The 27,287-nt window shown below is 53.0% G+C and overlaps 10 protein-coding genes across 10 annotated transcripts; 6 read left to right on the forward strand and 4 right to left on the reverse strand.

Annotated features, from left to right (window-relative positions):
- Positions 1-74: 74 nt before the first annotated feature.
- BO86DRAFT_438009 (MFS general substrate transporter) lies at positions 75-1,330 on the reverse strand (the record flags this gene model as incomplete). The annotated part of the gene is made up of 3 exons (XM_025676094.1): positions 75-254; positions 390-1,079; positions 1,151-1,330. The coding sequence occupies 3 exons, from the start codon at positions 1,328-1,330 to the stop codon at positions 75-77; spliced, it is 1,050 nt and encodes a 349-aa protein (XP_025524538.1).
- Positions 1,331-2,564: 1,234 nt separating this feature from the next.
- Positions 2,565-3,963, forward strand: BO86DRAFT_402591 (S-adenosyl-L-methionine-dependent methyltransferase; the record flags this gene model as incomplete). The annotated part of the gene is made up of 6 exons (XM_025673876.1): positions 2,565-2,795; positions 2,866-2,889; positions 3,031-3,207; positions 3,274-3,384; positions 3,443-3,731; positions 3,794-3,963. 6 exons carry the CDS (start codon positions 2,565-2,567, stop codon positions 3,961-3,963), a joined length of 1,002 nt encoding a protein of 333 aa, XP_025524539.1.
- Positions 3,964-4,669: 706 nt separating this feature from the next.
- BO86DRAFT_438018 (pyridoxal phosphate-dependent decarboxylase family protein) lies at positions 4,670-8,080 on the reverse strand (the record flags this gene model as incomplete). Its single annotated transcript, XM_025676095.1, has 6 exons — positions 4,670-5,285; positions 5,343-6,256; positions 6,310-6,956; positions 7,023-7,385; positions 7,443-7,842; positions 7,895-8,080. 6 exons carry the CDS (start codon positions 8,078-8,080, stop codon positions 4,670-4,672), a joined length of 3,126 nt encoding a protein of 1,041 aa, XP_025524540.1.
- Positions 8,081-11,183: 3,103 nt separating this feature from the next.
- Positions 11,184-13,118, forward strand: BO86DRAFT_412196 (S53 family peptidase; the record flags this gene model as incomplete). Its single annotated transcript, XM_025674636.1, has 5 exons — positions 11,184-12,052; positions 12,106-12,238; positions 12,286-12,379; positions 12,429-12,729; positions 12,788-13,118. 5 exons carry the CDS (start codon positions 11,184-11,186, stop codon positions 13,116-13,118), a joined length of 1,728 nt encoding a protein of 575 aa, XP_025524541.1.
- A 455-nt stretch (positions 13,119-13,573) lies between these two features.
- On the forward strand, positions 13,574-14,879 carry BO86DRAFT_438030 (glycoside hydrolase family 131 protein; the record flags this gene model as incomplete). Its single annotated transcript, XM_025676096.1, has 4 exons — positions 13,574-13,682; positions 13,732-13,868; positions 13,929-14,639; positions 14,721-14,879. The coding sequence occupies 4 exons, from the start codon at positions 13,574-13,576 to the stop codon at positions 14,877-14,879; spliced, it is 1,116 nt and encodes a 371-aa protein (XP_025524542.1).
- A 2,305-nt stretch (positions 14,880-17,184) lies between these two features.
- Positions 17,185-18,416, forward strand: BO86DRAFT_368260 (esterase/lipase family protein; the record flags this gene model as incomplete). Its single annotated transcript, XM_025670194.1, has 3 exons — positions 17,185-17,610; positions 17,705-18,142; positions 18,219-18,416. The coding sequence occupies 3 exons, from the start codon at positions 17,185-17,187 to the stop codon at positions 18,414-18,416; spliced, it is 1,062 nt and encodes a 353-aa protein (XP_025524543.1).
- Positions 18,417-18,874: 458 nt separating this feature from the next.
- Positions 18,875-19,564, reverse strand: BO86DRAFT_438033 (uncharacterized protein; the record flags this gene model as incomplete). The annotated part of the gene is made up of 3 exons (XM_025676097.1): positions 18,875-18,924; positions 19,001-19,146; positions 19,218-19,564. 3 exons carry the CDS (start codon positions 19,562-19,564, stop codon positions 18,875-18,877), a joined length of 543 nt encoding a protein of 180 aa, XP_025524544.1.
- Positions 19,565-20,358: 794 nt separating this feature from the next.
- BO86DRAFT_381993 (uncharacterized protein) lies at positions 20,359-21,603 on the forward strand (the record flags this gene model as incomplete). Its single annotated transcript, XM_025670792.1, has 1 exon — positions 20,359-21,603. The coding sequence occupies one exon, from the start codon at positions 20,359-20,361 to the stop codon at positions 21,601-21,603; it is 1,245 nt and encodes a 414-aa protein (XP_025524545.1).
- Positions 21,604-22,047: 444 nt separating this feature from the next.
- BO86DRAFT_438035 (intradiol ring-cleavage dioxygenase) lies at positions 22,048-23,482 on the reverse strand (the record flags this gene model as incomplete). The annotated part of the gene is made up of 5 exons (XM_025676098.1): positions 22,048-22,490; positions 22,573-22,738; positions 22,813-22,955; positions 23,021-23,176; positions 23,236-23,482. 5 exons carry the CDS (start codon positions 23,480-23,482, stop codon positions 22,048-22,050), a joined length of 1,155 nt encoding a protein of 384 aa, XP_025524546.1.
- A 1,084-nt stretch (positions 23,483-24,566) lies between these two features.
- On the forward strand, positions 24,567-26,662 carry BO86DRAFT_320256 (putative C6 transcription factor; the record flags this gene model as incomplete). The annotated part of the gene is made up of 5 exons (XM_025668286.1): positions 24,567-24,638; positions 24,709-24,812; positions 24,903-25,563; positions 25,617-26,350; positions 26,407-26,662. 5 exons carry the CDS (start codon positions 24,567-24,569, stop codon positions 26,660-26,662), a joined length of 1,827 nt encoding a protein of 608 aa, XP_025524547.1.
- Between the last annotated feature and the right edge of the window lie 625 nt (positions 26,663-27,287).

Raw genomic sequence — 27,287 nt, forward strand, 5'->3', positions numbered from 1 at the left:
CCCAGCTATATTCATCTGGACGATTATCATGGGTTGAAACCTTGTACAATCCGACACAATTACGCCTTCGCCCTTCACTCCCAACCGACCTTAGCTACTCTCGCAGCCAATGCAGCCCCCGAACCAAGTATAATACAAATGCCCGCAAAGATCTGCGCCCCTGTATACCGCCCCCCGTCCCGCGAGATCAATGCCCCCTCCAGCACCGGCCCTGTCAACGTCGCAAACCCAACAAGACCTAGAATCATCCCGCTCTACGTCCCCGTTCGCTTGATATCCGGGATCATCGTGGGGAAGAGCGACTGCGCTGCGCCGCCCACCAGCCCGTAGACAACCGCAAACACATGCAACCCCGCGACAGTGCGGACCGCCATCCATCATAGAATCACGATCGCAGAGGCGACACTGAGCGGGATCAAGACGTTGAGTTTGCCCAGCCGGTCCCCGGCGAGACTAGGCCCGATGCGTCCGATAATGCCCACGCCATTCAACACCAGGATCAGATTCTGCGTGTGTGTCACCCCGAGACGATCGCGGGCAAAGGTCCCGAGGTAGAAGAAGGCGAAGTAGAGGCCCCAGAAGTTGAGGAACATGCTCACGGTAAAGAAGAGGAAGGGCGGCTCGGTTAAGGCGCCCCATTCGATTAGAGGACCGCTTCGTCGCGGCGGAAGACGGGGCTTGAAGAGCACCACCCCGGGCATCTGCGTGACTAGCATCAGCAGCCCCGCGGCGCGGATCGTCCACCCGAATCCGATCTGCTGCGTGCACAGTCGCTGGTTCACCAGCACGGGGTAGATCAGGCCACCTGTCGCGGCCCCGGCCGCGGCTACCCCCACACCGAAGGCGCGTTTATCGACAAAGTATGAGGACATGATCGAGACTCCCGGGCTGAAAGTCAGGCCATTGCCCAGACCCATGCAGACGGCCTGCATCAGGAAGATCTGCCAGTAGGTCTTGGAGAGGGAGAGCATGAATAGGCCCAGCAGCTGCAGAAAAACCCCCAGCGAGAAGATCAGACGGAAGTAGCCTGCGTCGGTGGCGCGGCCGACGAGCGCCCCGGCGAAGAAAAGGAGAGAGACCTGCACGCTGCCGATCCAGGAATGGCCGAGGCGGATTGCGGGAGGGTTTCTGTGTAGAGCTGCTCGAAGACGGAGAAGCTGTTGCTGACACCCCAAGAGTTGAAGAAGACAAAGTGCATACAGAGGACTTGCGTCCATGCCTGGAGTCCTCCGTCCGGAGGGGGTGGCAGCTCGCTGCCTTCTGGGTCGGGGCCTGGGTTTGGGCCTGGCGGACGAGTGAGGGCTCGAAGTGGCTTCTCGGTCCAGTTCATTCTAACCCAAAGAAAGAGAGATTACTCTATAGTAAGGCCGTTCAATGCATTCAGGCTGGAAACACGTAAGGAAGAAGGGTTCAGAAGGTGGGCTCGGGTGAAGACACCCCCATTTGCTGCACAAGTCCAGTCAACCGTGGCTAGAGACGCAGGATGACAAATTTGATTACTGATCAATCCCAGCATCGGCACGTAAACCGACTCCCGAGGGTATTTTCAGTCGATCACTGCCCATATAGGCTGCCTTCTGTTTGAGCATGAGCAATCCATACCTAAGCTTACTGCAGGTTACCATACCGTACCATGCGTGGTGGGGCGGGGCTTGCTTACCAATCTAAGTCTGCAGCACCTGGTCGCAGTAACACTGATCTCGACGATGGTGGTGCTTTCACCATTTCCTCGTCCATGAATGGACTCATTTGCTAGGTGGAGTTGTTGCTTGGTGATGGTTGAATAGTCTGAGGCAGACTGCCACGTGACTCGTCACGCCTTCCATCCACTTCACTTTCTCATCACTTTCCTCAACCACACAAACATCTTGCACCACCGCTTCGCCCTCCTGCCTCTTTGCAGTATGCATGCACGTGTGTCAAGTCTTGACTTGAGTCTTAAGCATTGTCTTTGGCAGCCGCTTCCTGGTTGCGATATATTTCTGTTTCCCCATTTGGGATAGTATGTGAGTATGGTTGTAAAAGTCACAAAATAACCAGACTCAATACTAAAGGATATTTGTGTATTCTTGCAGCGTGGGTTCCCTAAGCTTGCAACCAAGGTATGGCACCTTATTTTACTTGCTTGAAGACTTATTGCTGATTTTTGATCCCCTAGGAACACCTAAACTTGATGTCCTCCCTGTTCCCCCCGTTCTCCAAGCCTTAAATTGAGATTTTGATCTACTGTACCTTGACATTGAAGTAAATTAACTCCTTTTTTTATCTATTTTAACCTCCTTGCTTGGTTATTAAGATTTCTAAAGGGAACCGGAGTTAGGCTTGCGGTGGGATGAGCTATTGGCCGGCATTTTGGCCGGCTGGACAGGTTGATAATGCGGGTGGCTTATGCGACTTTGACTTGTTACTTTAGTTGTGATTTATTACTGAATCTTCCCAACAGTCACATATGTAGCTCTTCTGCGTCTATATAGGTGGAATGTAAGGTAATAGGAGTAGCGAGATGCTCTTCTGTATTGAGGTATCCCCGTTCTACAGCTTCTGCCTGGAGATGTGATTTGACAATGACCCGCAGAATTTTTGAGGAACTTGTCGACTCAATCGCGGAGAATGGAGAGATTCTGAAGCAGCAAGTGTGTTGTGAAACTAACAGTTTGCTGGGAAGCTGCCTAGCTGATCTATGTCGGATGGACGAAGAGACCTCTAAGGCGCGTCTGGCTGTCATCGACGCATCGAAGCGGCTGATCCGTCTGGTGACTGGGCCCTATGATCTGTTTTATGATATGATGTCCGAGGTAGCTACAGAGATTATCATCAAGAAACACCTGTCAGAACTCTCAGACGCTAACGCACTACATTCGACAGGTTTTCCAGGTCGGCGTGATCTGTGTACTGATGAACTTCGGTATTTCTTAACTGATCCCTCTTTACGAGCCACTGGCTGCGATCGTCCTTGAACTCCTCTCTGGTCTTGGAAGGGACCCCCTCCGCCGTCTAATTTGATATACGGTAAGCTACGGCTTTCTGCAGGAGGTTGAGCCTGAGATGTTCGGTCATACCCCGCTGTTGGTGCTCTGTGTGTATGATCCTGTTGCCACGCGCAGCTGCATGTGGAACCTGAATATTATCTTCCCTGTTGCCAGTAAGATCTACGAAGGGCTTAAGGTTGATCCTACTGCTAGCGACAACACGCGCTGCGCCGCCAGTGTGGCCTATGCTTTCCGGGAGAAGCAAATCACTAATATCTGGGACTATTATTGATTGTACCTGAAGCTGGAGCTGGGGTTTCAGGACTATGTGAAGGCGACGACGCGGAGTGTATACTACTCATCCCTGCACACCGTGCGGGGATTTAACTGGTCGAGTATACAGACCGTGGTTGATGTAAGAAGTGAAGTCATCTCCGGCTCTTAGATCTAAATACGCTAATGACGATCCTCAGATTGGCGGCTCCTCAGGCCACGTGAGCATGGCCCTCGCAGAAGCACACCCCCACCTCCACTGCATTGTCGAAGACCTGCCCGACGTAATCAGCGGGGGCCGAGAGACGCTGCCCCCGACCTACGCGGACAAGATCGAGTACCTCGCCCACAGCTTCTTCGAGCCCCAGCCAGTTGCGACGGCGGACTGCTTCCTTTTACGGTTCATCCTGCACAACTGGTCGGATGAGGACGTCTGTCGTATCATCGCAAATCTATCGCAAATCTATCGCTCGCTCTGCGGCCCGGCGTGTGGGTGGTCATTGCGGACATCGTCGTCCCGGAATTGGGATCGTCCTCTGGACAGGTAGAAGCGATCGTGCGGTACATGGACTGCCGGATGCTGGCGCTGTTCGGGGGTCACGAGCGGACCAAGAATGATATCGTCGCGCTGGTGCAAGGGGTGGATAGGCGGCTGGTGTGGGAGTCCTGCACGCAGCCGGAGGGGAGTGTGGCAAGCTTCCTGGCACTTCAGTGTATCTGAGCTATACTTATCCTCGTAGCTGGTAGGTGATATAAACATGGAGCTTAACGTTGATAATTGTATGAGTGCTTTTTTCTTTTACGGTTGTCGTAGAGCGGGATGCGAATTCCTTGTAGATTGTTTGGCCGTTGGGGTTCTCCGTCCCCAGAAGAATTATCATCACTTACGCCATGCTGAACGTGAGACAATGGCATCAGAGCTTGTGAACTACGGTCATCTAAGATATGATGTTGGAGAAAGTTGAAGCTGTCGGCGTTCCTGAGTAACCCAGCCACGTGATCCAAGGCGATTCAGCAAGCGAGCTGCCCACCTTGAGAACTCAGATAGTTCAACCACAATGAATTCAAAAACTCGTTCGATATAACCTAGCCCTGAGTCCTCCTATCATCTGCAAAGACTTTGATAATGTCGATATTTGAAAGACCCGTTCACGTGGTATGTAGTCATGCATCTCTCATGTTGTGGTCGAAGATTGACCTTGCTGTTTCTTCTTGTAGCGCGGCGCAACACTCAAACCGCTTTTGAGATAAGCTTATCGAGACAAAGCAAACACAAGAGAGAATAGAGTTGATTTAGTGAGTTGAAAAGGACCTATATATATGAAAGGATTAGTTGTGATAGTCAAGAACCCCAGATGATCGTCATGTTCTCAACTCAAAGAACCAGTAAGATCAGCAGCACAGATGATAACCTCCTGCATCGCAGGCTATTCCGCCGGATCCCTGTATTTGGCATTCAGGACGTTGCCGATCTTCAGCAGCTCCTCGCGCCAGTGAGCCGAATTCACCCTCGCAATAGCCGCCGGGTCCTTGTTGGGCCAGTCGGAGTCATAGTCCAGGTCCTCGCCCAGAGTCAATGTTCCCGTCCAGAAGGGTTCACCCAGATCGTTCAACAGTCCGGGGCCTTGAGCGTCGCTGGCCTTGGGGTCCCTCCAGACGTGAACCTTGAACTGTCTGCCACGACGGAAAAAGAAGTCGTCGGGCGAAGCTGCTGTTGCGGACACCTTTCCGGACACGGGCTGCATGGCGACTTCCGGGTGGTCGGCCAAGGCGAGGATCAATCCGTTGGCGAGGTCGTCGGCGCTGATGCTATCTTCCACCCCGTTATCGGCGGACAGAGAGACGTCGGCGGCGGAGAGGGCGATGTTCGGCGCTCGAACCAGCACGTGGGAGATGTGCATGTGCTCGGGCGTACCGTAGAGGTAGAACGGAGTGTTGGTGTCCGGGTATTTCGGGTCTCGGTTCACCACGTTCAACGGCCGGCTCTTGATGATGTCGTTCTCTGCGATGGTCACCTCTCCCTGGGCCAAGGAGTCCACAGTACTGGCAGATGGTATTAGTGGTCATTCAGAGGCCAAGAGGCATAGGGAAGAAACTTACATCTCGGGGTTCTCGTGGGTGCGAAGATATTCGGCCTTGTTGTAGATCGCTGCGGTGAACGTCAAAGCCGCGTTGGGAAGGTCTTGGATGCCTTGCTGAAGATTGATTTTGTCTTGCGTGACTAAGAGAAGAGAAGCTTCCGGATTTTGGCTCTTGTAGGCACGATACGTTTCTTCGAGGTCGGGGCTGAGTGCTGCGCGGACAATGAGCTGCTGCCGGAGAGTCGCAGTGTGGAACGAGGTTTGCAAGACCAGGAAGGTCTTTCCGGTCTCCTCCATTCCTTGCAGGAGGAATTGGGCCTTGTGTGCCGTTGGATCATTGCGTGTCCGGACTCCTTTGACTTCTTCATTGACGACCTTCTCGAATTCGTCCCAGAGCTTGCCGATAAAGTAGTGCTTGGTGGGGAATGGGCTCATGACCACGTTGCGCAGGACGAACAGGTCTGCATCGACCGCATTGAGCCCCAGTCTGCTCATGAAGATCTTTGCGCACGCGCCATAGTGCTTGGGCTCGAACTTGGTCGAGGTCAAGTAGACGGGGATCTTGGTTGGGTCGGTGTCCACGCCCGTGATGGACAGCCGGTCAACGACCCTCTTCATCAGGTAATTGGCTTCCTCAATGTCGGTGTTCAGGGTTGTCCTCTCTTCGTCGACATAGAAGTTGAGGGCAAAGGCGTTAATGTTGGTGTCAGAGCCTAATTGACGGAGCAGATTCATTGCGACAGGGTCCTGCAGGAGGGCCTCGTTCTGCTGTCCCAGGATGCGCGTTCTGATTATATCCCGGCAATCTTCAACCTTTTGAGAATTGAAGGCGTATCCCTCCTTCTCTTTGGGCAATTTGTTAAAAGGAACGCAGATGAAGTCCTTTCTGTTCCCTTCGCGGAAATCACTGTGGACCGCATACCGCACAGACAGCTGTCAGAGTGTCAGCACAGAGAATCAATTATATTACTTCACGAGTGACCTACCCTCGAACTGGTGAAAGATGCTTGACCAAGCAGCTTTCCGTATCCGTCGGGATCCAGACCAATTGTCTGATTCGAAAGCCAAGTTGACATGGCGGCAGCTCCGGGCTTACTTCCCTCAACTCCATAAACCCCGATGTTCTCCGACGATCCCTGCGACAGGTAGGGACTGGACCAAGTCACCAGGTACCGCATCCGACCGTCTCTGTACACCAGGCTACCGGCCGGGTATGGGATGTAACCAGCCTTATGAGGATCCACGGTGATTGAGTCCGCATGCCGAAGAGCCAACAGATCAGTTTCCGTCTCCTTTCGCAGAGTCAGTGCTGGCACAGCACCTCTGTCGGCACCGCCTCTTTCAGGACCCCTGAGCCCTCGGTGCAGCATGGTGGCAAAGTAACCTCCCCAGGCAGCATCAGCATGAACAAGGAAAGAAAGACCTTTCTTCTGCATCTCTCGAATTTTCACAATCTCGGAAAGCCGGTCGACTGCACCTTCTTCGGTGGACCCAATCACGGCCACAACCGCATACACAGGAATTTTGTTTTCAAGGCACTCGTTCAGTGTAGCCCTCAATTGCGCAAGGTCAATGTGAGCATCGTCGTCGACCTCGATCTCCAAAAGATTGCTGGAACCCAGCCCGGCAATTGCTAGACACGTTAGCTGTGCGCTCTCTTCGGTGCCGGACATGTTGGCAGATCGAAAAAGTTACATACCAAGACCCTTTGGCCAGGAGTAATGGTTAGTCTTTGACACAATAAATTTCATCGCCTTGAGACTCCTATAGAACTGGTGGATCTCGTCGGCCTCCTCGTGCATTAGACCAGCTGACTGGATGTTATACGGGTCCAATGCATCCTTGAGGAAGTCACTGGAAATGCCAAACTGTTCGTACAGCTGGTCCGGCAGATCAAGGACAGTCTTGGGCTTTAGATTGAGAAGATCCCAGGTTTGCAAATTGACAAATTTCTTATATCCGTCCTTGCAGGTTTCCACCATGAATTTATTCGAGATGAACTTGAGCTTTCCCTTTGTGATGGCTTGATGAAGGGCCAAAGGGTAGAACTTCAGGTTTCGCGCTGGTCATGTCTCAGTGCTTGGTTCTGAAGAATTGAGAAAGGGTACACAGCACATACCAACCCAAATGGATTCCAGATTGGCGACGGTGCCATCGCAGGTAATATGGCCCCACGACATTGGCTCATTCTGTCTGTCTTCATTGCGATCAACAGAGAGGGGGGTTCGGTATCCGAACAACTCGCCAAGCTGCTGCCCAACCAACAGTTCCGCGACCGTGGTCATGGGACTGGCTTCGAGAGCGACGTTGTTGGGATTGTACAACATCGTCATGAAGTATCCCAGCAAGGAAGGCATGGTCAAGTCAGTGCACATGTGAGCTTCATAACGGGGAGACCAGAAAGGCACCGAGTGCTCTCCCAGGAGCTGGGCAACTTTTCGAACGACATCCCCGAAGTTGTCCCTGACTTTGCGGAACTCCGCCGATCGTCGGACGTCCTTGGTGATAAATTTCTGATTCTTTCAGGGATTAGTCGGGCCGACACAGCAGAAGGGAAGGGGACGGAGTTACATTATCCTCGGGGTAATAATCGAGCCTGGTTTCAAGGAGTTCATCCAGAATCGCGTTGATGTTTGCTCGGAAATCAGGCATATTTGCCGCCCGTGGGCCGATGAAATAGTTGTTGATCACATTTTGGTTGGTGATCTGGTCTTCGCCGCGCTCAGCATGAGCGGGGGCAGGAGGTACGGCAGCCATGATAGATGAGCTTCTTTCCTATCCAGACTTTGATCTTGAGTAGAAGATGAACAACGGAAGGAAGACTGGATCTGATGGGGCTTTTATATCGCCATCCGATCTTTGACAGATCTGCTCGCCTCGTGTTGACTATCGGGTTCATCCTTGTCTGCTATGACTCGACGTGCATCCGACTTGACACCTCGTTGGTCTCTGCACTTCAGCCAGCTCATCGTGACCTAAGGATCCGCAGAATCTAGTCATTATGTTCGAGATTGCAGTGGAATCACGCCTGGTGTGGAGGTTTGCCGATCATGTTCCCCTCCTGCAGCATCCCGGATCTCACCTCCTTACCTTCCTCATCACAGCCCTAATGCTACATGCCCCATCTCGATAGCTAGAGCTGTGTACTACTACACAATCGAATCGCACCATCTATCACATTCCTCACGTATGAAACTCATTTCCTCACTATTGACGTCACAAAAGTATTTTTGCCTACTAGCATACTTGAGCTGATACAAGCGTGGATGCTTTACAAAAAGCAAGGCAGAGCACTGTGGCTAGCTGACAGACCAATGATCTTTACCCGATACGTCTAGCGATGCATACGCAAACGCCCCCGCACCAGGCTTACTACATAGTATTGTCCAGTACGAGTACATCTTCGTGGATGGTTCGTCGATCCATGATGGTTCCAATTTGCCATCCGACGCGCCGAGGATTTATTCGTTTTTGGGCATGTCATCGTCAAAGGGGGGATGGGGAGTTGTTGTTCTCTACCGGATCTAGCGGGGTGGAGATCTGCAGGTCTTTTTCAGCTCACCCCACCTCTATCCACCAGATTTCACTATGATAGGTCACATAGCTAGAGCCTGTGCAGGACCCCTCTATTTAGCTCTTCAGCTCAGCTTCTACGGAGTATGTGCACATCATATCGCAGATGATGTTTCCTCGAGCTGCAAGGCTAACCGCTCACTTTACCCCACTTGCCATAGTCTGTCTGATCGCCGGGAACTGCCCAGTTATTGTGTTCTTCTCATCCTCCTTACAAGCTTGCCAACCCATAATTACTATACTCCATATACCGCTCGAAACTCTCCGAGTTCTGCACCCTGTCCCGGGACGCGCCACATCCCGCCTGCTCCCCAAACTACAAATGTATGCAAGGTTGCCTCTCTCCGCCCATGATACTCTACACCCCGCCATCGCGGTCGGCTGAATATACTACGTAATGGATCAACGAATGACCACTTTGTGCACTTGGCGAGGGGAATTGCGGCAAGAGCTGAAATCTCAGGCTAACCACGAACCTCCAAAAACCTCGTAAGATGCGGCGTTGTTGCCTGGCAAGCCTACCGCTGATACTCAGCGATCAACTGGTTTAGGATATTTGTAGCCCGCTACCCAGTGGCCGGGGTTAGCGACCTTGCCGGCCATCCACTTTTCGTGATCGGACTGTGAATCCTTCATTCCCGATCTTAGAGGGCCATGCGTCCTCTCCGAACTGGGCCATACACTTGAGGGAGAACTTTGAACAGCAGCAGAAGGTGAGTTTGCGGCAGTAGGTTCCCGCTTTGCGCATTGAACGGATGAGGCAATCTTCATTCCTTACCCTTACCTAGATCAGATGCGCTAATGCCCGACTTTCTGATATATGCAGCGATTCCCGACGGTTTGAAACAGAATATGATCCGGAATTGGGTGCATCATTGGTGTGTTTATGGGACGTCCTCGGAATATATGCAGATTCTGGATTCCTGTGATTTGGTTTGTGACTACCATATCAGACATCTATATTTAGCAAGGCTTAACACATTGCGGAGTATTTAGGGGTCAACATTCCTTCGATACGAACAACAACCGCTGCACGTCTACCTTCATGTTAATTCCTCACTACCTACGGGTGTCCCTTTCTCCAACCCGCGTGATTGAGTTTGACATACGTTAGGAACCATGGAGAGATACTGGAGTGAAGTCCCGAGCGGAAGTGTCATTATATGCAGGAGCGCCTAGTCTTCGGGCATGGGTAGCCTGGCACGAGTGGAGAGATATGCCAGAGCGCCCAGGTACCGGTGACACTGTTAAAGATTTCGGAAAAATCGTTGAATTTATGCTGATAGTATTATAAGACTAATCTTCTCTAGTAAAGACGACCAAGAGGTCTCTCCAAATTACGTGCCAGATTTACTCTGGATTTATCGACATATTGGGTATAACTGATTATGAGCCGTCAGCAAGATAGTAGAATGCCCCAACCTTCTATCGTCAGTCTGATCAATTATTCCATTGAAGAATAAAAGACACTGCTCCCAACAACAGACCCTCGGATTCATCCTTCGCCAATATATAAGCTCCCAGTTCTGTGGTTTGATGAATAACGGATGAAGCGATCCGAACGCTCACAGCAGGCACTTGTTTGTTTGCGATGTTTGCACTTCGATCAGGTGATCCCATCAAAGAGGAATGCCAGTCCCTGGCGTCAAATACCAGCAGACTGAGGCCATTATCTCCTGCAGAGAAATAAATGAACCAAGTGTGCGTCAATGCAAGCTCCCCTGCAGCTATCCCACACTAGCAGCTGGAGACCCCGCCTCGCAATGGCGCGATCCACCGGACTCCGGCCTCGCTCCGACGCGCCAAGATAACTGCCTGCTGCTGTCTCAGTTGCTCAATTGGAGTCCCAAAGAATGGTGAGGTATTCGGACGGACAAAGTCTATCGTTCTCGCAATCTAGCAGGCTTCCTGATTGTCTCTCAAAAAGAGTCGTCTGCGATGCCCGAGGAAAGATGACAGAACCGAGCCGAGGGAGCCAAGTGGGCGAAGATAATCAATCACTGATAAGCAAGCGGAAAGGAAGCTTAGATCCGGCTTGGCACTCGGCAAGGAGTATGACGAATCTGCAGAACGAGAGTCGAGGTGGGTTGGTTCCTGCATCACACCTCATTTACTGTGCACGCCATCCCCGGCGTTGCACCGCTCCCCGTCGGAGCAATCAATCCACCCGCGATGGCCTCATCGCTAGAGAAAAAAGTCTTATAATAGGCGACGGCCCCGTTGCTTCCTGTCTGCTCCTCGCTCTTCCCCCCCAGTGTTCATTTCCCGTGCTGGATCTCCCCTCATCATGGTCGCTTTCTCGCGCATCTCTACCGGCCTGTTGGCCGTGGCTGCCCCTGCTCTAGGCAATGTGGTGCTGGAGAAGATCCAGGCCGTGCCCAGCAGCTGGTCGCTGGTCGAGGAAGCCGACACCAGCTCGAACATCACTCTTTCCGTTGCCTTGACGCGTCAGAACTTGGATCAGCTTGAATCCAAGCTGCTGTCCGTGTCCACCCCTGGGCAAAGCACCTACGGGCAGTACCTCGATGCCGACGAAGTCAATGCCCAGTTCCCTCTGGCCGATCACTCGACTGTCATCTCCTGGCTCACCGAGGCGGGCGTCACCGACATCTCCCACCAGGGCGGATTGATCAGCTTTGCCACCACCGTCGGGACAGCCAACAAGCTGCTCAACACCACCTTCTCTGTCTACGAGAAGGCCGGCACTCAGAAGGTGCGTACCACCCAGTACTCGGTGCCCGACAGCTTGAGCGGGTCGATCGACCTGATCGCTCCCACCGTCTTCTTCGGTAAGACGCGCGCCGAACGCGCCGCCGCCTTCCAGGCCGTGAAGGTGGCCAGAAGGTCCAGCAGCGCCAGCCAGTACATCACCCCCACCTTGCTGAAGCAGCAGTACAACATCGACTACACTCCCAAGGCTTCTTCCGGCAGTCGCATTGGCTTCGGAAGCTTCTTGGGCGAGTCCGCCCTGTACTCGGACCTCGACCTCTTCACCGAGCGCTTCGGCATTCCGCAGCAGAACTTCACCGTGGAGCTGATCAACGGTGGGGTCAACAACCAAGAGGAGGACGGGGGTGAAGCCGACCTGGATGTGCAGAACATCGTTGGCCTGTCGCATCCCCTGCCTGTAGTCGAGTTCATCACTGCTGGATCTCCGTATGTCGTCCCCAGTGAATCGGGTCTAAAAGTAAAAGCTAACGAGACGGCAGTCCATTCATTCCCAACGTACTGGAAACCACGGACACCAACGAGCCCTATGTGGAGTACTATGAGTACCTGCTGAACAAGACCAACGACGAGCTGCCGCAGGTTATCACCAACTCTTACGGTGACGATGAGGATGTACGTTCGCTGAGCCCGCTGCAAATGCTCTGACTGACCCCCTATAGACTGTCCCATATGCCTATGCCACGCGCGTCTGCAACCTCATCGGTCTGATCGGCCTGCGCGGTATCTCGGTCTTGGAGTCCTCTGGTGATTCTGGTAAGTTTCTTGCGTTCAGCCGCTCCAATCACCGGCTAACAATTTCCAGGCGTTGGTGAGGCCTGTCTCTCGAACGACGGAACCGACACCGTCCAATTCACTCCCGAGTTCCCTGGCACCTGCCCCTACATCACTGCCGTGGGTGGTACTCAGGACATCCCCGAGATCGCCTGGGTGGACAGCAGCGGCGGCTTCAGCAACTACTTTGCACGTCCGTCCTACCAAGCTGACCAGGTCGAGACTTACCTGGACAAGCACATCTCCACGGCGGTTAAGGAGTACTACACTCCGTATGTCAACTTCACTGGACGCGCGTTCCCGGACATTGCCGCCTATGGTGGTTCGCCATAGTAAGCTCCACTCCATGACTTTTTGACATGCCGAAAATAGATCTGACGGGTAAATTAGCTATGAAACCTATGTGAACGGTGAACTGGAGCTTATCGGCGGTACTTCGGGCGCCAGCCCTGTCGTTGCTGCCATCATTGCGCTGCTCAACGACGCTCGTCTGCGCGCGGGCAAGACGTCCCTGGGCTTCTTAAACCCTTGGCTGTATTCCAGTGGATACAAGAGCTTGAATGATATCACCTCAGGTACGGCAGGTGGATGTGATGGCAGCTCGGCCGGGGCGGGCTACATCCCGTGGGCCAGCTGGAATGCCACGGCGGGCTGGGATCCGACCACCGGTTTGGGAACTCCTGATTTCGCCAAGCTCAAGGCGGCCGTGTTGGCTTTGTAAGGGGTGGTTAATGACTATGTATGTACTGAGTGATCAGGTCGCTTGGCGGCAGTATATGTTTGAGACAAGTAATGGTCAATGCATGAAATGTTCCTCAATTTTCTGTTTCGGCGGAGGTGTTAGTGAGCGCGACTGGAAGGACAATTGACCACGGACCAGCAATAACAGGCAATGTCTCAGTGACAGAGCAGCGTTTAATTTCAGTGTCGAGTTGTCAGGGTCGAGACTGAGACCCTTTGGATTAAGGTGAAACGGAGAGCCAGAGTGCGGGTGTTTCAGCACACGCCCGTCAATCTAACCCTGACACCCGCTCCACTTTCCATCCTCTCCACCGCAACCAGGACCGTGATGATAAAAAGACTCCTCAGCCCACAACACATTCTCCAAACCAACTGTGCCGGTCACAACTTCTATTCTCTTCCTTTTCTTCGTCACTCCTTCGCCCTTCACTCACTATGAAGTCTTTCGTTTCCCTTCTCGTTTTCCCTGCTTCCTCGCTGGCTGGAACCGTGCTGTGGAGCGGCATTTTCAACTCTTCAGCTACCGTCGAGGACTTTGATGATTGTAATTTAACCTTCTCCCCGGCCGCGATGAGCCCGAGCTGACAAGATAGGGTCGTGGTCCAACCAGATTGAACCATGGCAATGGTACATTCATGGCACTGGCAACACGTCGGATTACCTGGGTCTCTCCACGGACTTCAAGAACCCTGCCGATACTAGCGACGCCCAGGGTCTGCGCATCAGCATTGTATGCCACTGCCCCCTCTGGGGATCGGGATTGAGCAGGCTAACTCATTTCACCGTCTAGGACGGCACCTCTTACTGGGAAGGCCAAACGATGGAGCGCTCCGAACTGATCCCCCAGACCAAGGCCGACCTCGGCTCCGGCCACCTCTACTACCACTTCTCCCTGTCGACCAAGACGACCAACGCCCCCGACGCCTCGTTCGAGCACCAGATCGCCTTCTTCGAGAGCCACTTCACCGAGCTGCAGTACGGTCTGGCGTCGGACGCCTCGGGGTCCTCCGACAACACGCTCCGCTGGAACGCCGGCGGCAACACCCACTGGTCGGTGCAGCTGGAGGCCGGCAATTGGTACAACTTTGCCTATGATATCGACTTCGACGCACAGACGGTGGGTCTGTGGGCGTCCAACGGCTCCGACCCCTTGACTGAGGTTGTGTCGCCTGTCAGCGCGTCCGCCTCGTCCAACTCGGCCGACTGGCACATCGGCGAGCTGCGTCTGCCTGGAAGCGGAGCCTCGAACGATGCGGCGGAGGATTGGTTCTGGTCTGGCATCTATATCGAGGAGTCGCCGATCACGAAGGAGATTGGGTCGGGTAGCCCTTCGAGCTCGAGCTCGGACTCTAGCTCTAGCTCCAGCTCGGCGAAGACATCTAGCTCTGTCAGCTCTTCGACCTCCTCCGCTCCCCAGTCCACCGCCAAGGCTACCTCAAGCACTGCCGCCTCGATCACTACCTCTGCTGCTCAAACAGTTGCAACCGCTGAGCCCGCCGTTGTCTCATCCGCAGCCACCAGCTCCGTCTCCACCGCTGCTGCGGTTGTGGCCTCGGCCGTTGCTTCCTCAGTGACCACAGAGGTGGCAGTGGAGGCTGCGACGACGGCCACGGCTGCCTCAGTGGCGCTGGCTACTCCCACCACCCCCACTGAGATTCTGGATGATATTCGCGCTATCTTCGGTGCTCTGGTCTCGCGGTCCAGTGGCGTGCATGCTCGGGACTTTGCCCGTCGTGCCTAATTTCTGCTGATGCCTTAGCTCCTGGTGGGTGGTTATTGGACTGAGGGGACTGAGTGCGGGTGTGTTGCGGGAGGCTATAACTTGGGTTCTTAATTCCTTACTCAATTCAGTGTATGATCTTTGTTTTTCGACTGCTTGACGGAGTACAAAGAATAAAATCACCTCGTATGAAGTAACACCCGCCTTTATGCAATCATTGCCATTTTAACAACACTTGCAGGTATTGTATCGTGCGGTGGTAGGTTCCTAGCCATGTGAAGTTGAAATCATTCACGAGTAAGGATCATGTCAAAGAAAGGAGCCAACGAGTCTTTCTATATCGAGTGCTAGAGATAACCCTTGAGTCTCAGTGAAGAAAAAGTGATGAAGGGGGCGAAAGGTTCCTCCTTTGCTCTTGCGAATGCTAGCCTGATATCTTGAGATGGACGGGATTCCGCTGTGGCCTGAGAAAAAAGGCAACATAGTCAGGCAAACACGGCAACAGCCGCCCGCGACCATGCAAACCGGGCAAACACTGGGAGGTGCAAACAGAACAAACGTCATGGATGGCCGCCTCACTCTGGCTCTCGTCCATTTGCATCCTTTCTTACTTCCCCCTTCCCCTCTGGTGTTGTGTACATACTACTACTACATTTGATATACATCATACGAAACAATATGGTTCCTCTGCCTGCCTAATACCAATAGCATTACCCCTTCTACTAGTCAACTCCACCTCTCTTTACGAATAGCTATCACACCCCGGATCCCGCAGGAATCGATTCCCCGCGCGAGGCTGAGCAACGCTGGCCAGTCCGACTCCTCTAGTATACAGCCTCGTTGTTGACCTGCTCCCAGCCATGCAAATTTGTGCCCAAAGCATAATACCCGGGCTCGATTAGATCCGCCAGATGCCGTTATTGGCCTGCAGGCAAGAACTGGCCGCCTCAGAAGCGTCTGTCATGCCTGGTGCATAGGCCTCTGAGCAAGTAGTATATGTCTTCGTTCCCCCGTACTCGGCGACACATCTGTTCGACGTTTCTCAAGATTTTTCGCACTTTCGTCCCTTCGCCTTCCTGCACTTTGATGTGTTCTACCATCTCGTCGCAAGTTGTTCTTGAACTATTGCTTTCTTCCTTTTCTCATCTTTTTTTTGTTGTGGAGAATCTGTTACTTTCAAGGCAAGCATCCCCCGGCTCCAACGTCTTTGCTTCGTCTTTGCATATCCCCATTTCTATTGTCTGGTGAGAAGCACGGTTCGATCGAGATTGTGGATATGTTGTATCGGTCTCTTGTCGGACTACTCACGACGATGGCACTGCACTCTTCACGGCTGACGGTGGCCTGCACTCGTCTGGAACATCGCCCCATTGGATGTCGACCCAAGACAAGCTGGATATTGGACACAAGCATCGCTTAATGTTGCATGCTATCTTTTCACTGGGAAGTTCTCTCATCAACCCACATGGCCGTCAAGGAGCCACACTAGCCTGTGTGACTGGACTCAAGCATTGCTTTATGTTGCATGCTATCAATCTACCGCGGACTTCTATGATCAATCCACAAGGCCTGCAAGGAGCTATACTACCCAATGTGACTGGACCCAAGCATTGCTTATTTTTGCATGCTACCTATCTACGGAGGACTTTCATGATCGACCCACGAGGCCACAGAGGAGCCATACAAACCAGTGTGAGACCCGGATGCCAGCATAGCCTCATGCATGCTAGGAGTCTATGATCAGACCTATACTACCAGACCACATATGAACACTTCAAATCATTACCCTAGCCACAGGGTGGACTATCTTGGATTCCACATTTTGATTTGTCTCCCAGAGGATGCCCACAAAGGATATGCCACCGGAACCTTGGATTGGGGATCTTTTTGCCTTTGCAAACTAGCATCCGCAGTCACGGCTTAGACATGGATTTTCGGACCATATATTTATCTCGGAGATGTCCATACAATCCTGTATGAGACCGGACCCTTTCTTGCCAACTATGCAAGAGAGTGTCGTCCCGAAGCACTGTCAATATGTCCCATGTAGCACTGAGCGTAGTGGTCCTCGCTGGCGAGGATGTTTGTTGAAAGCTATGATTGGCAATGCTGACCGGCGAAGCTAGGCACGCTGCTCTCATTGCCAGCACAAAGCCCTAAGGCTTTAGCCTTATCTTGAGTCTCAGTGACAAACGTCGAACGCCACCACGCGTTGCTGATCCTGCACTTGCTTTTAAACAGGATCGATAACAAAGAGTCATCAGCCATGTTTCGAACCTCGAGCGCCACATCACCCACAGCCACCCTGGCCATAGCCGAACATGGCATGTCTGCTCAGGCTTCGTCCACTCGCTCCCTGCAGCAGTCGCAGTCATCCGGTCATGCTCAGGACGCATCAAGACCGTTTCTAGCAACTGGGCTTGAGGAGCCTGGACCCAGAGTGAATATTTCAACTCCACCAAAATCATCGTATGGTATCACCACTATTAGTGACCCACTTGAAGCACTTGCGGACATCGTCTTCGTCCACGGAATGATGGGCTCCTCGCACCGGACCTGGTACCACGAGAAGGGCAAGACCTACTGGCCAAAAGACCTACTGAGCGTGGACCTCCCTCAGGCACGCATCATGGCTTTCGGATACGACGTCAACGTGTGGCATCCCTGGAACCAGGTCTCTCAGGAATGGATTACCGGGTACGCGACCGATCTTCTAGGCAGTCTGTCCGATCGCAGAGCCACCCTTGCCTTGGTACGTAACGCTCACATCGGCCGGATTGGTCCCTCTTCCCATCCAATGCACGTTCCCATGACAAAGCAGCTCGCTAATTGCGAGGAGCCAAAAGCGAACCCGTCCCCTGGTCTTCATCGCTCACAGCCTAGGAGGCTTAGTCGTTCAAAAAGCCTTGACCATGGCCCGCGAGAGCCGCAACTCCGACTGGCACCTCCGCTGCCTCGAGACCTATACCATCGGGTTATTATTCCTCGGGACCCCACATCGGGGAGCTTCACTCGCTACATGGGGTGAACGTCTGGCTCGGGTGTTGAACATTGTCAAACCTGTCAACAGCCAGATCCTGGGGCTTCTAGAACCGCGCTCGAGGGAGCTACTGGAGATGCGACGGTCCTTCCACAACTTACTAGAGAGACGCAAAGAAGAAGGGGCCCGCGTCCGGATTGTATGCTTCTATGAAACGATCCCGACGTTCAAGTCGTGCGTGGTCTCTGAGGAATCGGCCACCATCGACGGTGAGGCCAACTTTCCCATCTCCGCTAACCATATGGTATGCTTACAACTTTCGTCACTTCACCGTCTTAATCCTCTCACTTGAGAAGTATTGCTAATTTGACAACGGACAGGACATGGCAAAGTTCACCGGTGCCGAGGACAGCGGATATCGGGGCATCCTTCGGGAATTACGGCAGATCGTCCTCCGTGAGAGAGACCTGGGATACCTCTGCCCGACCTGTGAGAGACGCTGGCGGGCTGATCTCACCCCTGGTGCGCTATACTTTTGTCCGTTCTGTGGGCAGCATCGCTCAGATTGGGACTTGTAGGTTTACGATGATTTCTTTGGATACTAATTCTTCATTTCAGCCAGTCGATTACTCCTAAGCGTAGTCTCTCTTTGAAATTTGCATGATACCTCAGCCTTTCCAAATGACTTCCTTTGCGGAGATTCCAGATTCTATCATACTTAGCCTCTTTTTCCTCTGACCAAGAGCTCAATGAGGCCCTACTTTACCTACACTGTCAATTGACCTTGTCAGTGAAGTCACAGATGAGCGAGATACGGATTGATGATGAAAGAGGCAGTGGGTTTACCTTCAAATTGTGCAGCGAATGGGGTAAGATAAGATCACTTAAGCTTGTATCAAGCATCCGATACCACGCTTCCAATTTTTACCAAACCCTATACCAACGTTTCTCCTTGGCGACTATCCTCCTGTATGCGATATGTATGTGTACGAAGTCGAGGTGATCGACTACGGGCAACGAGGGAGGCTTCGACCGCTTATTTGAACACGTCTTTATCGAAGAAACGCTTGTGTCTCAAGCAAATGTCTATGAAAATAAGAGTGAGCAATTGCTTGAAATCAGGCGTGAATGCCATACTACGCCGGGTGTCGGATGAACTCACATTTGAGCTGCCCCTTAACTGCCCTGACTGCGTTGCTCCCGCTGGTAATTGCCTCGTCCGCCTGTTGAATATGCCCATTGATTGATCGAAGGGTGTGGTAAACGCTCTGGTAGGTGGCTAATACGTGGAGCCGCCCCTTTGCGGCCCTGTTCCAGCGAGGAGAAGAATCGGTCAGTGAGAAACCACAAAATATGAAGGCCACGAAGACATAAAATACCTGATAGCGGCATCGGCCCACTCTACCGCCGCTCTTGCCCTGTCCAGGTGATCCTCTGGGTGCGCGTTTTTGCGAGGTTTCTCTAGGAGGCGCATGTACACTGCCTTCTTGTCCGCGAACTCATGACACGCATCCTTGTACTCGTCATACTCAGCCTGGAGCTCCGGCGGAGGCTCAAAGCGTATATAGGAGTCCGGGTCCAAGCCGGCCACCCATTCCTTCAAAGACTCAACCACCAATCTCCCTTTGTGGATATCGTGTTCAAACTGTTTCACAATATCGTCGATAGGAGCGAGTCTCTTGACTGTCCACTCGAAGGCATTGTCTTCAGTCAGCTCATTAGACATGATTAGGACGTGTATTGCGGCACTCAGTTGCGATAGATACAGTTATGCAATGAAATAGTATCAGGGTTGTAAGATATGGGTAAAGTTGGTTGAGACGAACATGCTTACAATGGTAAGTCTGCATACAGACCTGATTATAGGCAACACTATAGCTCTGCAACTTTCTGGCTCTATTCACTATGCGCAGCCGTCCAGGGCGATGGTATACTTAGTACAGTAGCACACACGCACCCCTCGGATTAGAGTTCTTCCTGCCAGTCCTTCCCTCTTTCCTCTTCCCTTCATTCACTTGCAAGTTGCTCGTGTCTCACTCCTGTTCTCTCACCCATCTTCTCTGATTCTTCTTTTGCTCTCGCTCTTCTCTGTCCCCGCATGCTTTTTCCTTATCATTCTCTTCTCAACCTCCCTCAATCCATCCTCTGGTCATTCTCTGATCTGTTGCTCTCTCCATTCTCTACCTCACCATGGCTGGGTCCAAGCCTCACGTTCTTCGATGGCTGCGTTGGGTTGATGACAGCAAGAACAAAATTAAAAAGATCTGACGCAAGCTCAAGGCCTGCAGACGCGTCTCTCCAGAAGAGCCTGCTGTCGCTCGCTTGCGTACAATCGAAACTTTTTCACCGTCACCTTCGTCTTCTTTACGGACCCTTTTCGTTCACCCGCCTCTGACCTCTGAAACGTCCTTGTCGAAAGACACGACTCTGCGGTCCCAGCTCTCCATTGAAACCTTTCCTGTCGAGATTCAGACCCTGATTCTTTCTTTCATATCCTATGAGGACCTGAGCTCCTTGATAATGGCTTCACCTATACACTACCGAGTACTGCGACGTGGCAAGAAAGTGCTGTGGGATTTAATCACAGATTCTTTACGAGACCTGGTACCTGAGGCTCAAGCTGTTTACCGTTCTGGACAGGTCAAGTCTGCCAAAGCACGCACCAAGGAGAATATTGCGGAGATGGTCGAAGAGTACAGGCTCGGTCGTTTGCTATCTCAGGAGCCGCCACCGAGAACCACAGCATCTACACTTAATGAACTCTCACGCATCTTACGGTTTCACTACACAGTCATACTTCCCCTTGTCCCGCGCTTCACGGCTTGGATGCACGGGAACCTTCCGAAAGAGGCAGAGCTTGGACTGATACAACTCACATCGCCAAGCCAGCCCAAGATCAGTCCTACTGAAGAGAGTCGTATCATTCGCGCACTCTATCGATTCCAGCTTTGCTGCCATCTATTCGGAAACCGAACTGATGATCGTCCCTGGGGCAACGACTACGATATGACCGGTTACTTGGACATCCTCCAGCATCTTGAAGCTACGTTCTACGCTTGGGAAATTGAGGAGATTCTTTGCGTTTATACTTTCGTGCAGGATCTATACCCTGACATCTTTGACGAGGCGCGCGTGGGTCTTGACCCTATGGACTTTGAAATGGAGAGTAAAGGCAAGTCCCGCTTTTGTGATAACCCTCGATACTGCGACGTACCTTCCGCATTGTTCCTAACGCCAAGCTGGAACAAAACAGATCTGATGACATGTTTTTACCTCGAAGGAACCACTGCACAGGGACTCTGGCTGCTGCATAAGGCCCTACGCGAGATGGAAGACAAGGAACACCATGCGCAGCTGGTCGAGATAATGCGGGAAAGGCTGACGCCGGAATCAGGCTTCATTGGACCACAAGAAGTGACTTCCCATATTTGGTTCTGGAACCGCCTGAACGAGCACGGCCTCACCGAAAAGGACTTGAGATCGCAAGCTCACGAGGCCTTTCCGTTTCGAGGCGATCATGTTCCAGACCCGAAGGGAGAGTTTCCTCCTCGAGCGTGGACCCTGATGTGGCACGACACTTACAGCAATCTGTATGGGGAGTGGATCCCCTGGGAGCTGCGGAGCTGGGGATACGTTTTCTGGGACGCGGGGCGAATGGAGACAGAAGCAAAAGAGGTACTGCTTTGGCGCTGGGAAAGGTCCTTCGATGAAGACTGGGATCCGCGGGATGAGTATGACCTTGCTGATGTCAGAGCCATCCGATGACCAACACCGTATGTTTTCTGCATACTACCACACCTGGAACAGGGGCGCACATGGTACTTACAATGACATTGTGTTTACTGATCTATCCAAAGAAGACAACTATCTAGTATGATGCTACTCTTTCCAACCAAACTATCCTTATTAGCAAGCATTGCACTTGGAAACGTACAAGTCACGATGCACACCAGAAATTAAAAAGAATGAACCACTTAGCGAAGAGTGGTATCAGCGAGAAATGCTCTCGATTTGACGTTTATTCTCCGCTCCAATTCAGTGATAATATCTTTAGCAATAAAAAGACTTCGTCCAGGTAGAACAGTTCTAGGAGGTACTCAAGTTAAACTTGAATCCCCAGAATCGAGCGCCCGAGATGCAGTATAACGAAAGGAAACCGAAACAGTAACCCTCCTCCACATACTCGCCAACTTCTCACCATGCTGGCCCTCAAGCAGACGTAGCAGCAGCCGCGGCAACACCACTCGAAGAAGCGAAGTCACCCAAATCCCCCATGCCAGCCATGTTCATCACGAAATCATCGTTCACCTCGCCCCCGTCCTCGGTCCAGAACCCCTCAGGGGAAAGGGAGTCATCGCGTGTGCCGTCCACACCGATCGAGATCCACGCAAAGATGCCGTCGGAGACACTGTCCCCAAGTAGAACATACTCCATGAGTGGGTCGGTGTCATCCACCTCATTCTTCAGGATAATATCGTCCTCGTTAAGAGTCAGATCCTGCGTGTTGGTGCTGTAGGGCGCCGTCTTCTCGACCTCGGTGATGAGGGCCTGGTCGAAGTAGATCTGGCCCACGTGGGAGGAGTGGCCGTCGTAGATGCCGGCGATGGTGCCGTTGGGCAGGATCTTGGTTTCGTTGGCGGGGTGCGTTGCGACTGCCACGTTCGAGTCAGTCATACACAGGGTTGATACAGATATGCAGAATCTAGTTGGAAGGGATAGGCGGAAGGCACGCACCGTGGATATGGATCGCGCGGCCGGTATAATGGCCCGGGAAGATGGACTCGAAGCGCACGACGCCGTCGTGTCCGCTGGACTGCACGCCGCGCAGGAAGGTCGTGTCGATGTTGGTCGAGTCGTTCTGGTTGCCGTTGCCGTTCGCGACGACTCCGGAGTAGACTCCCTGTTGTCGGGCAAACAAGAGGTTAGTGGTTCAGTTCTCGCTCGTCCCACATAAGTGACTGGGTGGGTGCTCACGGTCGCGTTGCAGTGCCAGATGTCGGTGTAAATGTTCCGCAGCGGCTCGCAGGTGTTGGTGTCGATGAGCTGGATGTCCAGGAACAATGGCACGCCCTCCTGGTCCTCGGCCACGTTGCGGCGGATGAGCTCTCCAGCAATATCTAGGGGAGGTGGCGAGGATTAGAACGATGGAGATGGGTTCAAGAGCCTGTTGTGGCAGACTTACAGTAGGGCCCCTGGGTGACCTCCGGCTGCACGATGCAGGTGCCTCCCGACGCGAAGAGGATGCGGGGATCGGTCGACGGGTCAACGTGGGTCAGGTTTGAATGGTGGTCTGTGCCTAGGACGGAGTCCAGGTCGCGGGCCTTGAGGTATTGGTTGTCTGCGCAGTCAGTTGAGGCTCGAAATGAAGATATCGGGTGCACATTTGAGGAAACATACTGGACAATCCCCTCTCGCGGCGCAAGTGCTCGAGCGCGTCGCCACGACGAGCAACATTTGCATCCTCCACCTCACGAGCTTTCAGGCTGGATGCACAGTGAGACAAGCTGCGCGAGTGCACGGGGGCCCGCTTGAGGAAGGCTGCGCGTTCAGCGGCTTCCTCCTGGACGTTGTGGCCTGGATGACCCCATCCAACAGAGGCCAGCAGGGCCACGCTGGTGGCCAGGTACGAGGTCAAATGCACCATGTTGGGCGATGAGGAGAAAGAGGCTTTTGATGAGCAGGTTGCAGTGGTACTGGAGAGGAAGGAAGTTCGGGCTGTTGATGGACGAGGAAATGGAGCAGGAAGACGAGGGTTTTTATACCTCCCTCTCGAGGTTATCTTCTCTTATGCCCTGATCATTGTAGTGACCGGAGCAAACCCCGTGTTTGCGTTTTTAATCAATATCCTGGCATCAACCCCGACACATTCCCATCCGCTGCACTGTCGTGACTGTCGTTCTCCCATGGACTAAAGGTGTTTGCTTCCGCTTAGTAAAACAGATCTTGTATGCGTGCTTCTGGATTTCGGGAACTAAATATTGAGTACACGCGTTGCTGGCGGTTTCATGTGTTAGAGAGGATCGAAGTGGAGAGCTGCTGGGCAGAGCTGCTGGGATTAGGGTAGGGCGGGCATATGAATCAACGGTATGCCTCATACAAAACGAGGTCGCCAAGCTGAGCCAAGAAAGAGCCAAGAAGGTCACCGGAAACGATCTGCATGCGTGACGAAGTCTCTTGTGTCAGAGGAATTCGGTTGGATGAGAACAGACGGACGAATAGCCTAAACACCGTGGACAGTTTCAAGGTATACCTTCAAGGCTACTAGGTACTGGTAGTTGTATAGAAGGCTGAGTCAGCGGGATCTACGATTTCCTTCTCCAAGCCTCGGAACCAATTGGCGGGCAGAGATTTCACATGGCGGGGAGACCCCAAAATTGCTACGGAGTAGTCGACCTACTAGGTAACATCATCATTCAGTGATTCAGGGACCCGGGACCCGGGCAGGGCGTCAGGGACAGATCCACTGAGCGCCTCAGGCATCGGTTTGAGCAGAAAATTTCCTAATGTCCTAACTTCCTAATCTCGACTCAGTCCTCGACAATTCCCATAGCTTACGTCACTTCCCCCGGATTAATTCCGGGGCCGGGAGTCCCTGAATTTTGAGCAGGCAACAGCCACTGCACTTTCAAGCGCGTGCGGCGTGCCTTCCATAGAGTCAGTCATATAGACAAAGTAGAAAGATAACTCACCCAACTCCACGTCCGGCCCGTCAGTCCTCTTGTCTATTCATGTCCGACTCAGCCATTGCTCCTCGGGCAGGCCGGGCGCGCACTGCTTGTGATCTGTGCAGGTCTCGGAGGGTAAGCCTTCCGATCTCCGACCTTCCGATCCATGCATAGCAGCGTACGAAGTACTTACATGACAGATTAGATCCGCTGTGACGGAGTCAAACCTGCATGTGAGACATGCCAGTATGCCGGAGTGCCTTGCGTCTTTACACCGCCACCGGACGTGCCTCGCAAGACAGTCCGAGAGTAAGTTCTGTCCCTACCTACCTGTGCTGTGCGGTAGTTACCTAGTACTGGTGACAGGTTAAGTTGACGGTTATTGTGAGCTCGCAACAGACAACTAGCCGAGTGCAAAGTCCAAGTGCAGGAGTTGGAAGAAGCACTGAGAGTGGAGCGAGCCAAAAACCATAATGCAAAGAATAAAGCACCCAATTCTTTTGTTCTTCCAGGGGGATTGGCGGATTTGCACGGCTTTGACGCGGCTCTAACCGCATTCCTGCGGACTCTCAATTGCTGTGGCTTCGGCCCTAAATCCACCCCATTCCTCTTCCCCACCGACCAGCATCGCATGCCTTCTCTCGTCGACCTGGATCGCTTTGCTCAGGATGTGACCTCTTCGTTTAGGTTGGAGTTTCCCCACCATACCTCCAGGACCATTCACCCCCAGCGACCCTCGCCCGCGTTGATTCGCAGCGTTATCGACTACTTTCTGACCAACAGCCTCTACTCGGTCTTTCCCGTGATCGACCCGGTTACCTTGGTGTCGCTCCGGAACTCTGATCTCTTTTCATCCTCCCCAGATCTGGCTCAGCTCCCCAAAAGTGTCCAGGCCTGTTTGGTGGCCTTGACAGCCCTGGTCACCCGCTTGCGCGATAATGAGCCCGGTTTCGGTGAAGTCGACTCCGAAGCCCTCCTGCAGTCTGTGCTCGCGCAGTTGCCGGAGCTGGTTATGTCCGGTGATGATGATCTCTGGACCCTACAGGCTCTGATCCTGGTGGTGAGTAGCTGGTGTCCTCAGACGTTTCTCAATGCGCTTTCTGACCTCCCCAGGTATTGTACTTGGCACCCCTCGGTGCACCGCAATCGGCCGAATTGATCTTGGCCATGGCCATTCGACTCCTCACCAATCTCGGTGGCAATTTCGCTCCTGCGCACCCCGGTTCTTGGGTCGATGACCATCACAGCCGGCATCTTCGGGCTCTCTTCTGGCTCTGCTACTCGGTGGATAGAGAAATGTCGATCCGGAATTCACATTCACCCTTACTGCATGATACCGACTGTGACCTCGACCTGCCGGAGAAATATGTCATGGCTTCGTCCGACAACCAGTTCCGCCTGGGCCCCTTGTCGAACGACGAGCTACTCTATCCGTCCGGCCTTCGCATGTGCGTTATCAAGTCCAAGATCTACCGTCTGCTGTATTCGGACTATGGTCTGGCGCAGCCCGCTGCAGTCCGAGTGCAGTATGTCCGCGAACTGGACGAGGAGCTCAGTAGTTTGAGAGCGCAATTTCCCGCCGACTGCCGCCCGGAGAACTTGTCCCCGGGAAGCATCCCAGACTCTTTGGTTCTCGACCTCAGTCTGCGGGGGATCAACATGCATCTGGAATACTACTATTGTCTCGCCAAGATCCATGGCGCGTGTCGCGTCGCTGGCGGAGGGTACCCCTCGCTGGACGATATCTCGCCCCTGTCTTCGAGTCGGGAGCTGTGTTATCAGGCTGCGCGCTCGATCCTGCTCTACCTTAGTCGATTACGCCATCTCATTATTCCACAAACCTTCTGGTATGGTTCTGTTCTCGTTGCTCCAATCGTCGTATTGACTTGTACCCTGTGTCTAGGATCTATGCGCAGTTCATCCTCTCCGCTGTCGTCTCTCTCGGTTGGAAGCTTGTCGCCGAACCTAACCACCCGTCCGCTGCCAGCGACCTCCATCTCATCCAGCACACGAGGGACCTGTTCACTAAGCTCAAGGAAGCATCGGATCCCAGCAAGTTTCCACCTTTCTACATTATGGACAACTTCATCCAACGGTTGATCGCCGCGGTAGCTCGTTCAAGCTCGCCGATTACACCGCAGGCATTGAACCATTCATGAGCGACGCTTGCCTATCATACTACATGCGCCATACACCCTGGCTGCATTCTGGATGCATACACATCGCGCTCTCATGGCTTCGCAGACCGAAGCCCCAGCAAGAACTGAGCATGCATGCTTGAGTCATGCACGTCGCAACATGAACATAGCTCGAGTCTGTATTCTGGTGCTACTCGTCATATCAACTCAAGCAACGCACCTTCGGCCCGACAAGGTACGAGCTGAGCTCTATCTTACTGACCAAGGAATGTGCTTCGAACGTGCCTCGCATTGCTCCGACCAACGCTACTGGCTGCGTGCTATGGAAGACGCTCTACCATACACATCTGTGGGTTTCACCCCACGAACCCAAAGCCAAACGGTCCCATTCACACTCTTTTGTTGGATCTGAAGCCAGTTTCGTGGGCATGGATTAATGTCTCGCTTCGGAGTGAGGTCCATGTGTATCTGGGGATGTAGGGCGTTCGACCCACTCGGCCGAATGTGGGAGGGGGCGTCAGTTTAAGCTATGTTATCATACTGGAGCAAGATGATTGCACACCCGGGCCTAGATTATCAACTCGTGTATCCAGCCTGGATGGGACTGGTCGGAGGCCCACCGTCAGCACTAAGCTTCCGACCCGGG

This window comes from Aspergillus japonicus (genome assembly GCF_003184785.1).
Source record: "Aspergillus japonicus CBS 114.51 unplaced genomic scaffold BO86scaffold_55, whole genome shotgun sequence".
NCBI lineage: Eukaryota > Fungi > Ascomycota > Eurotiomycetes > Eurotiales > Aspergillaceae > Aspergillus > Aspergillus japonicus.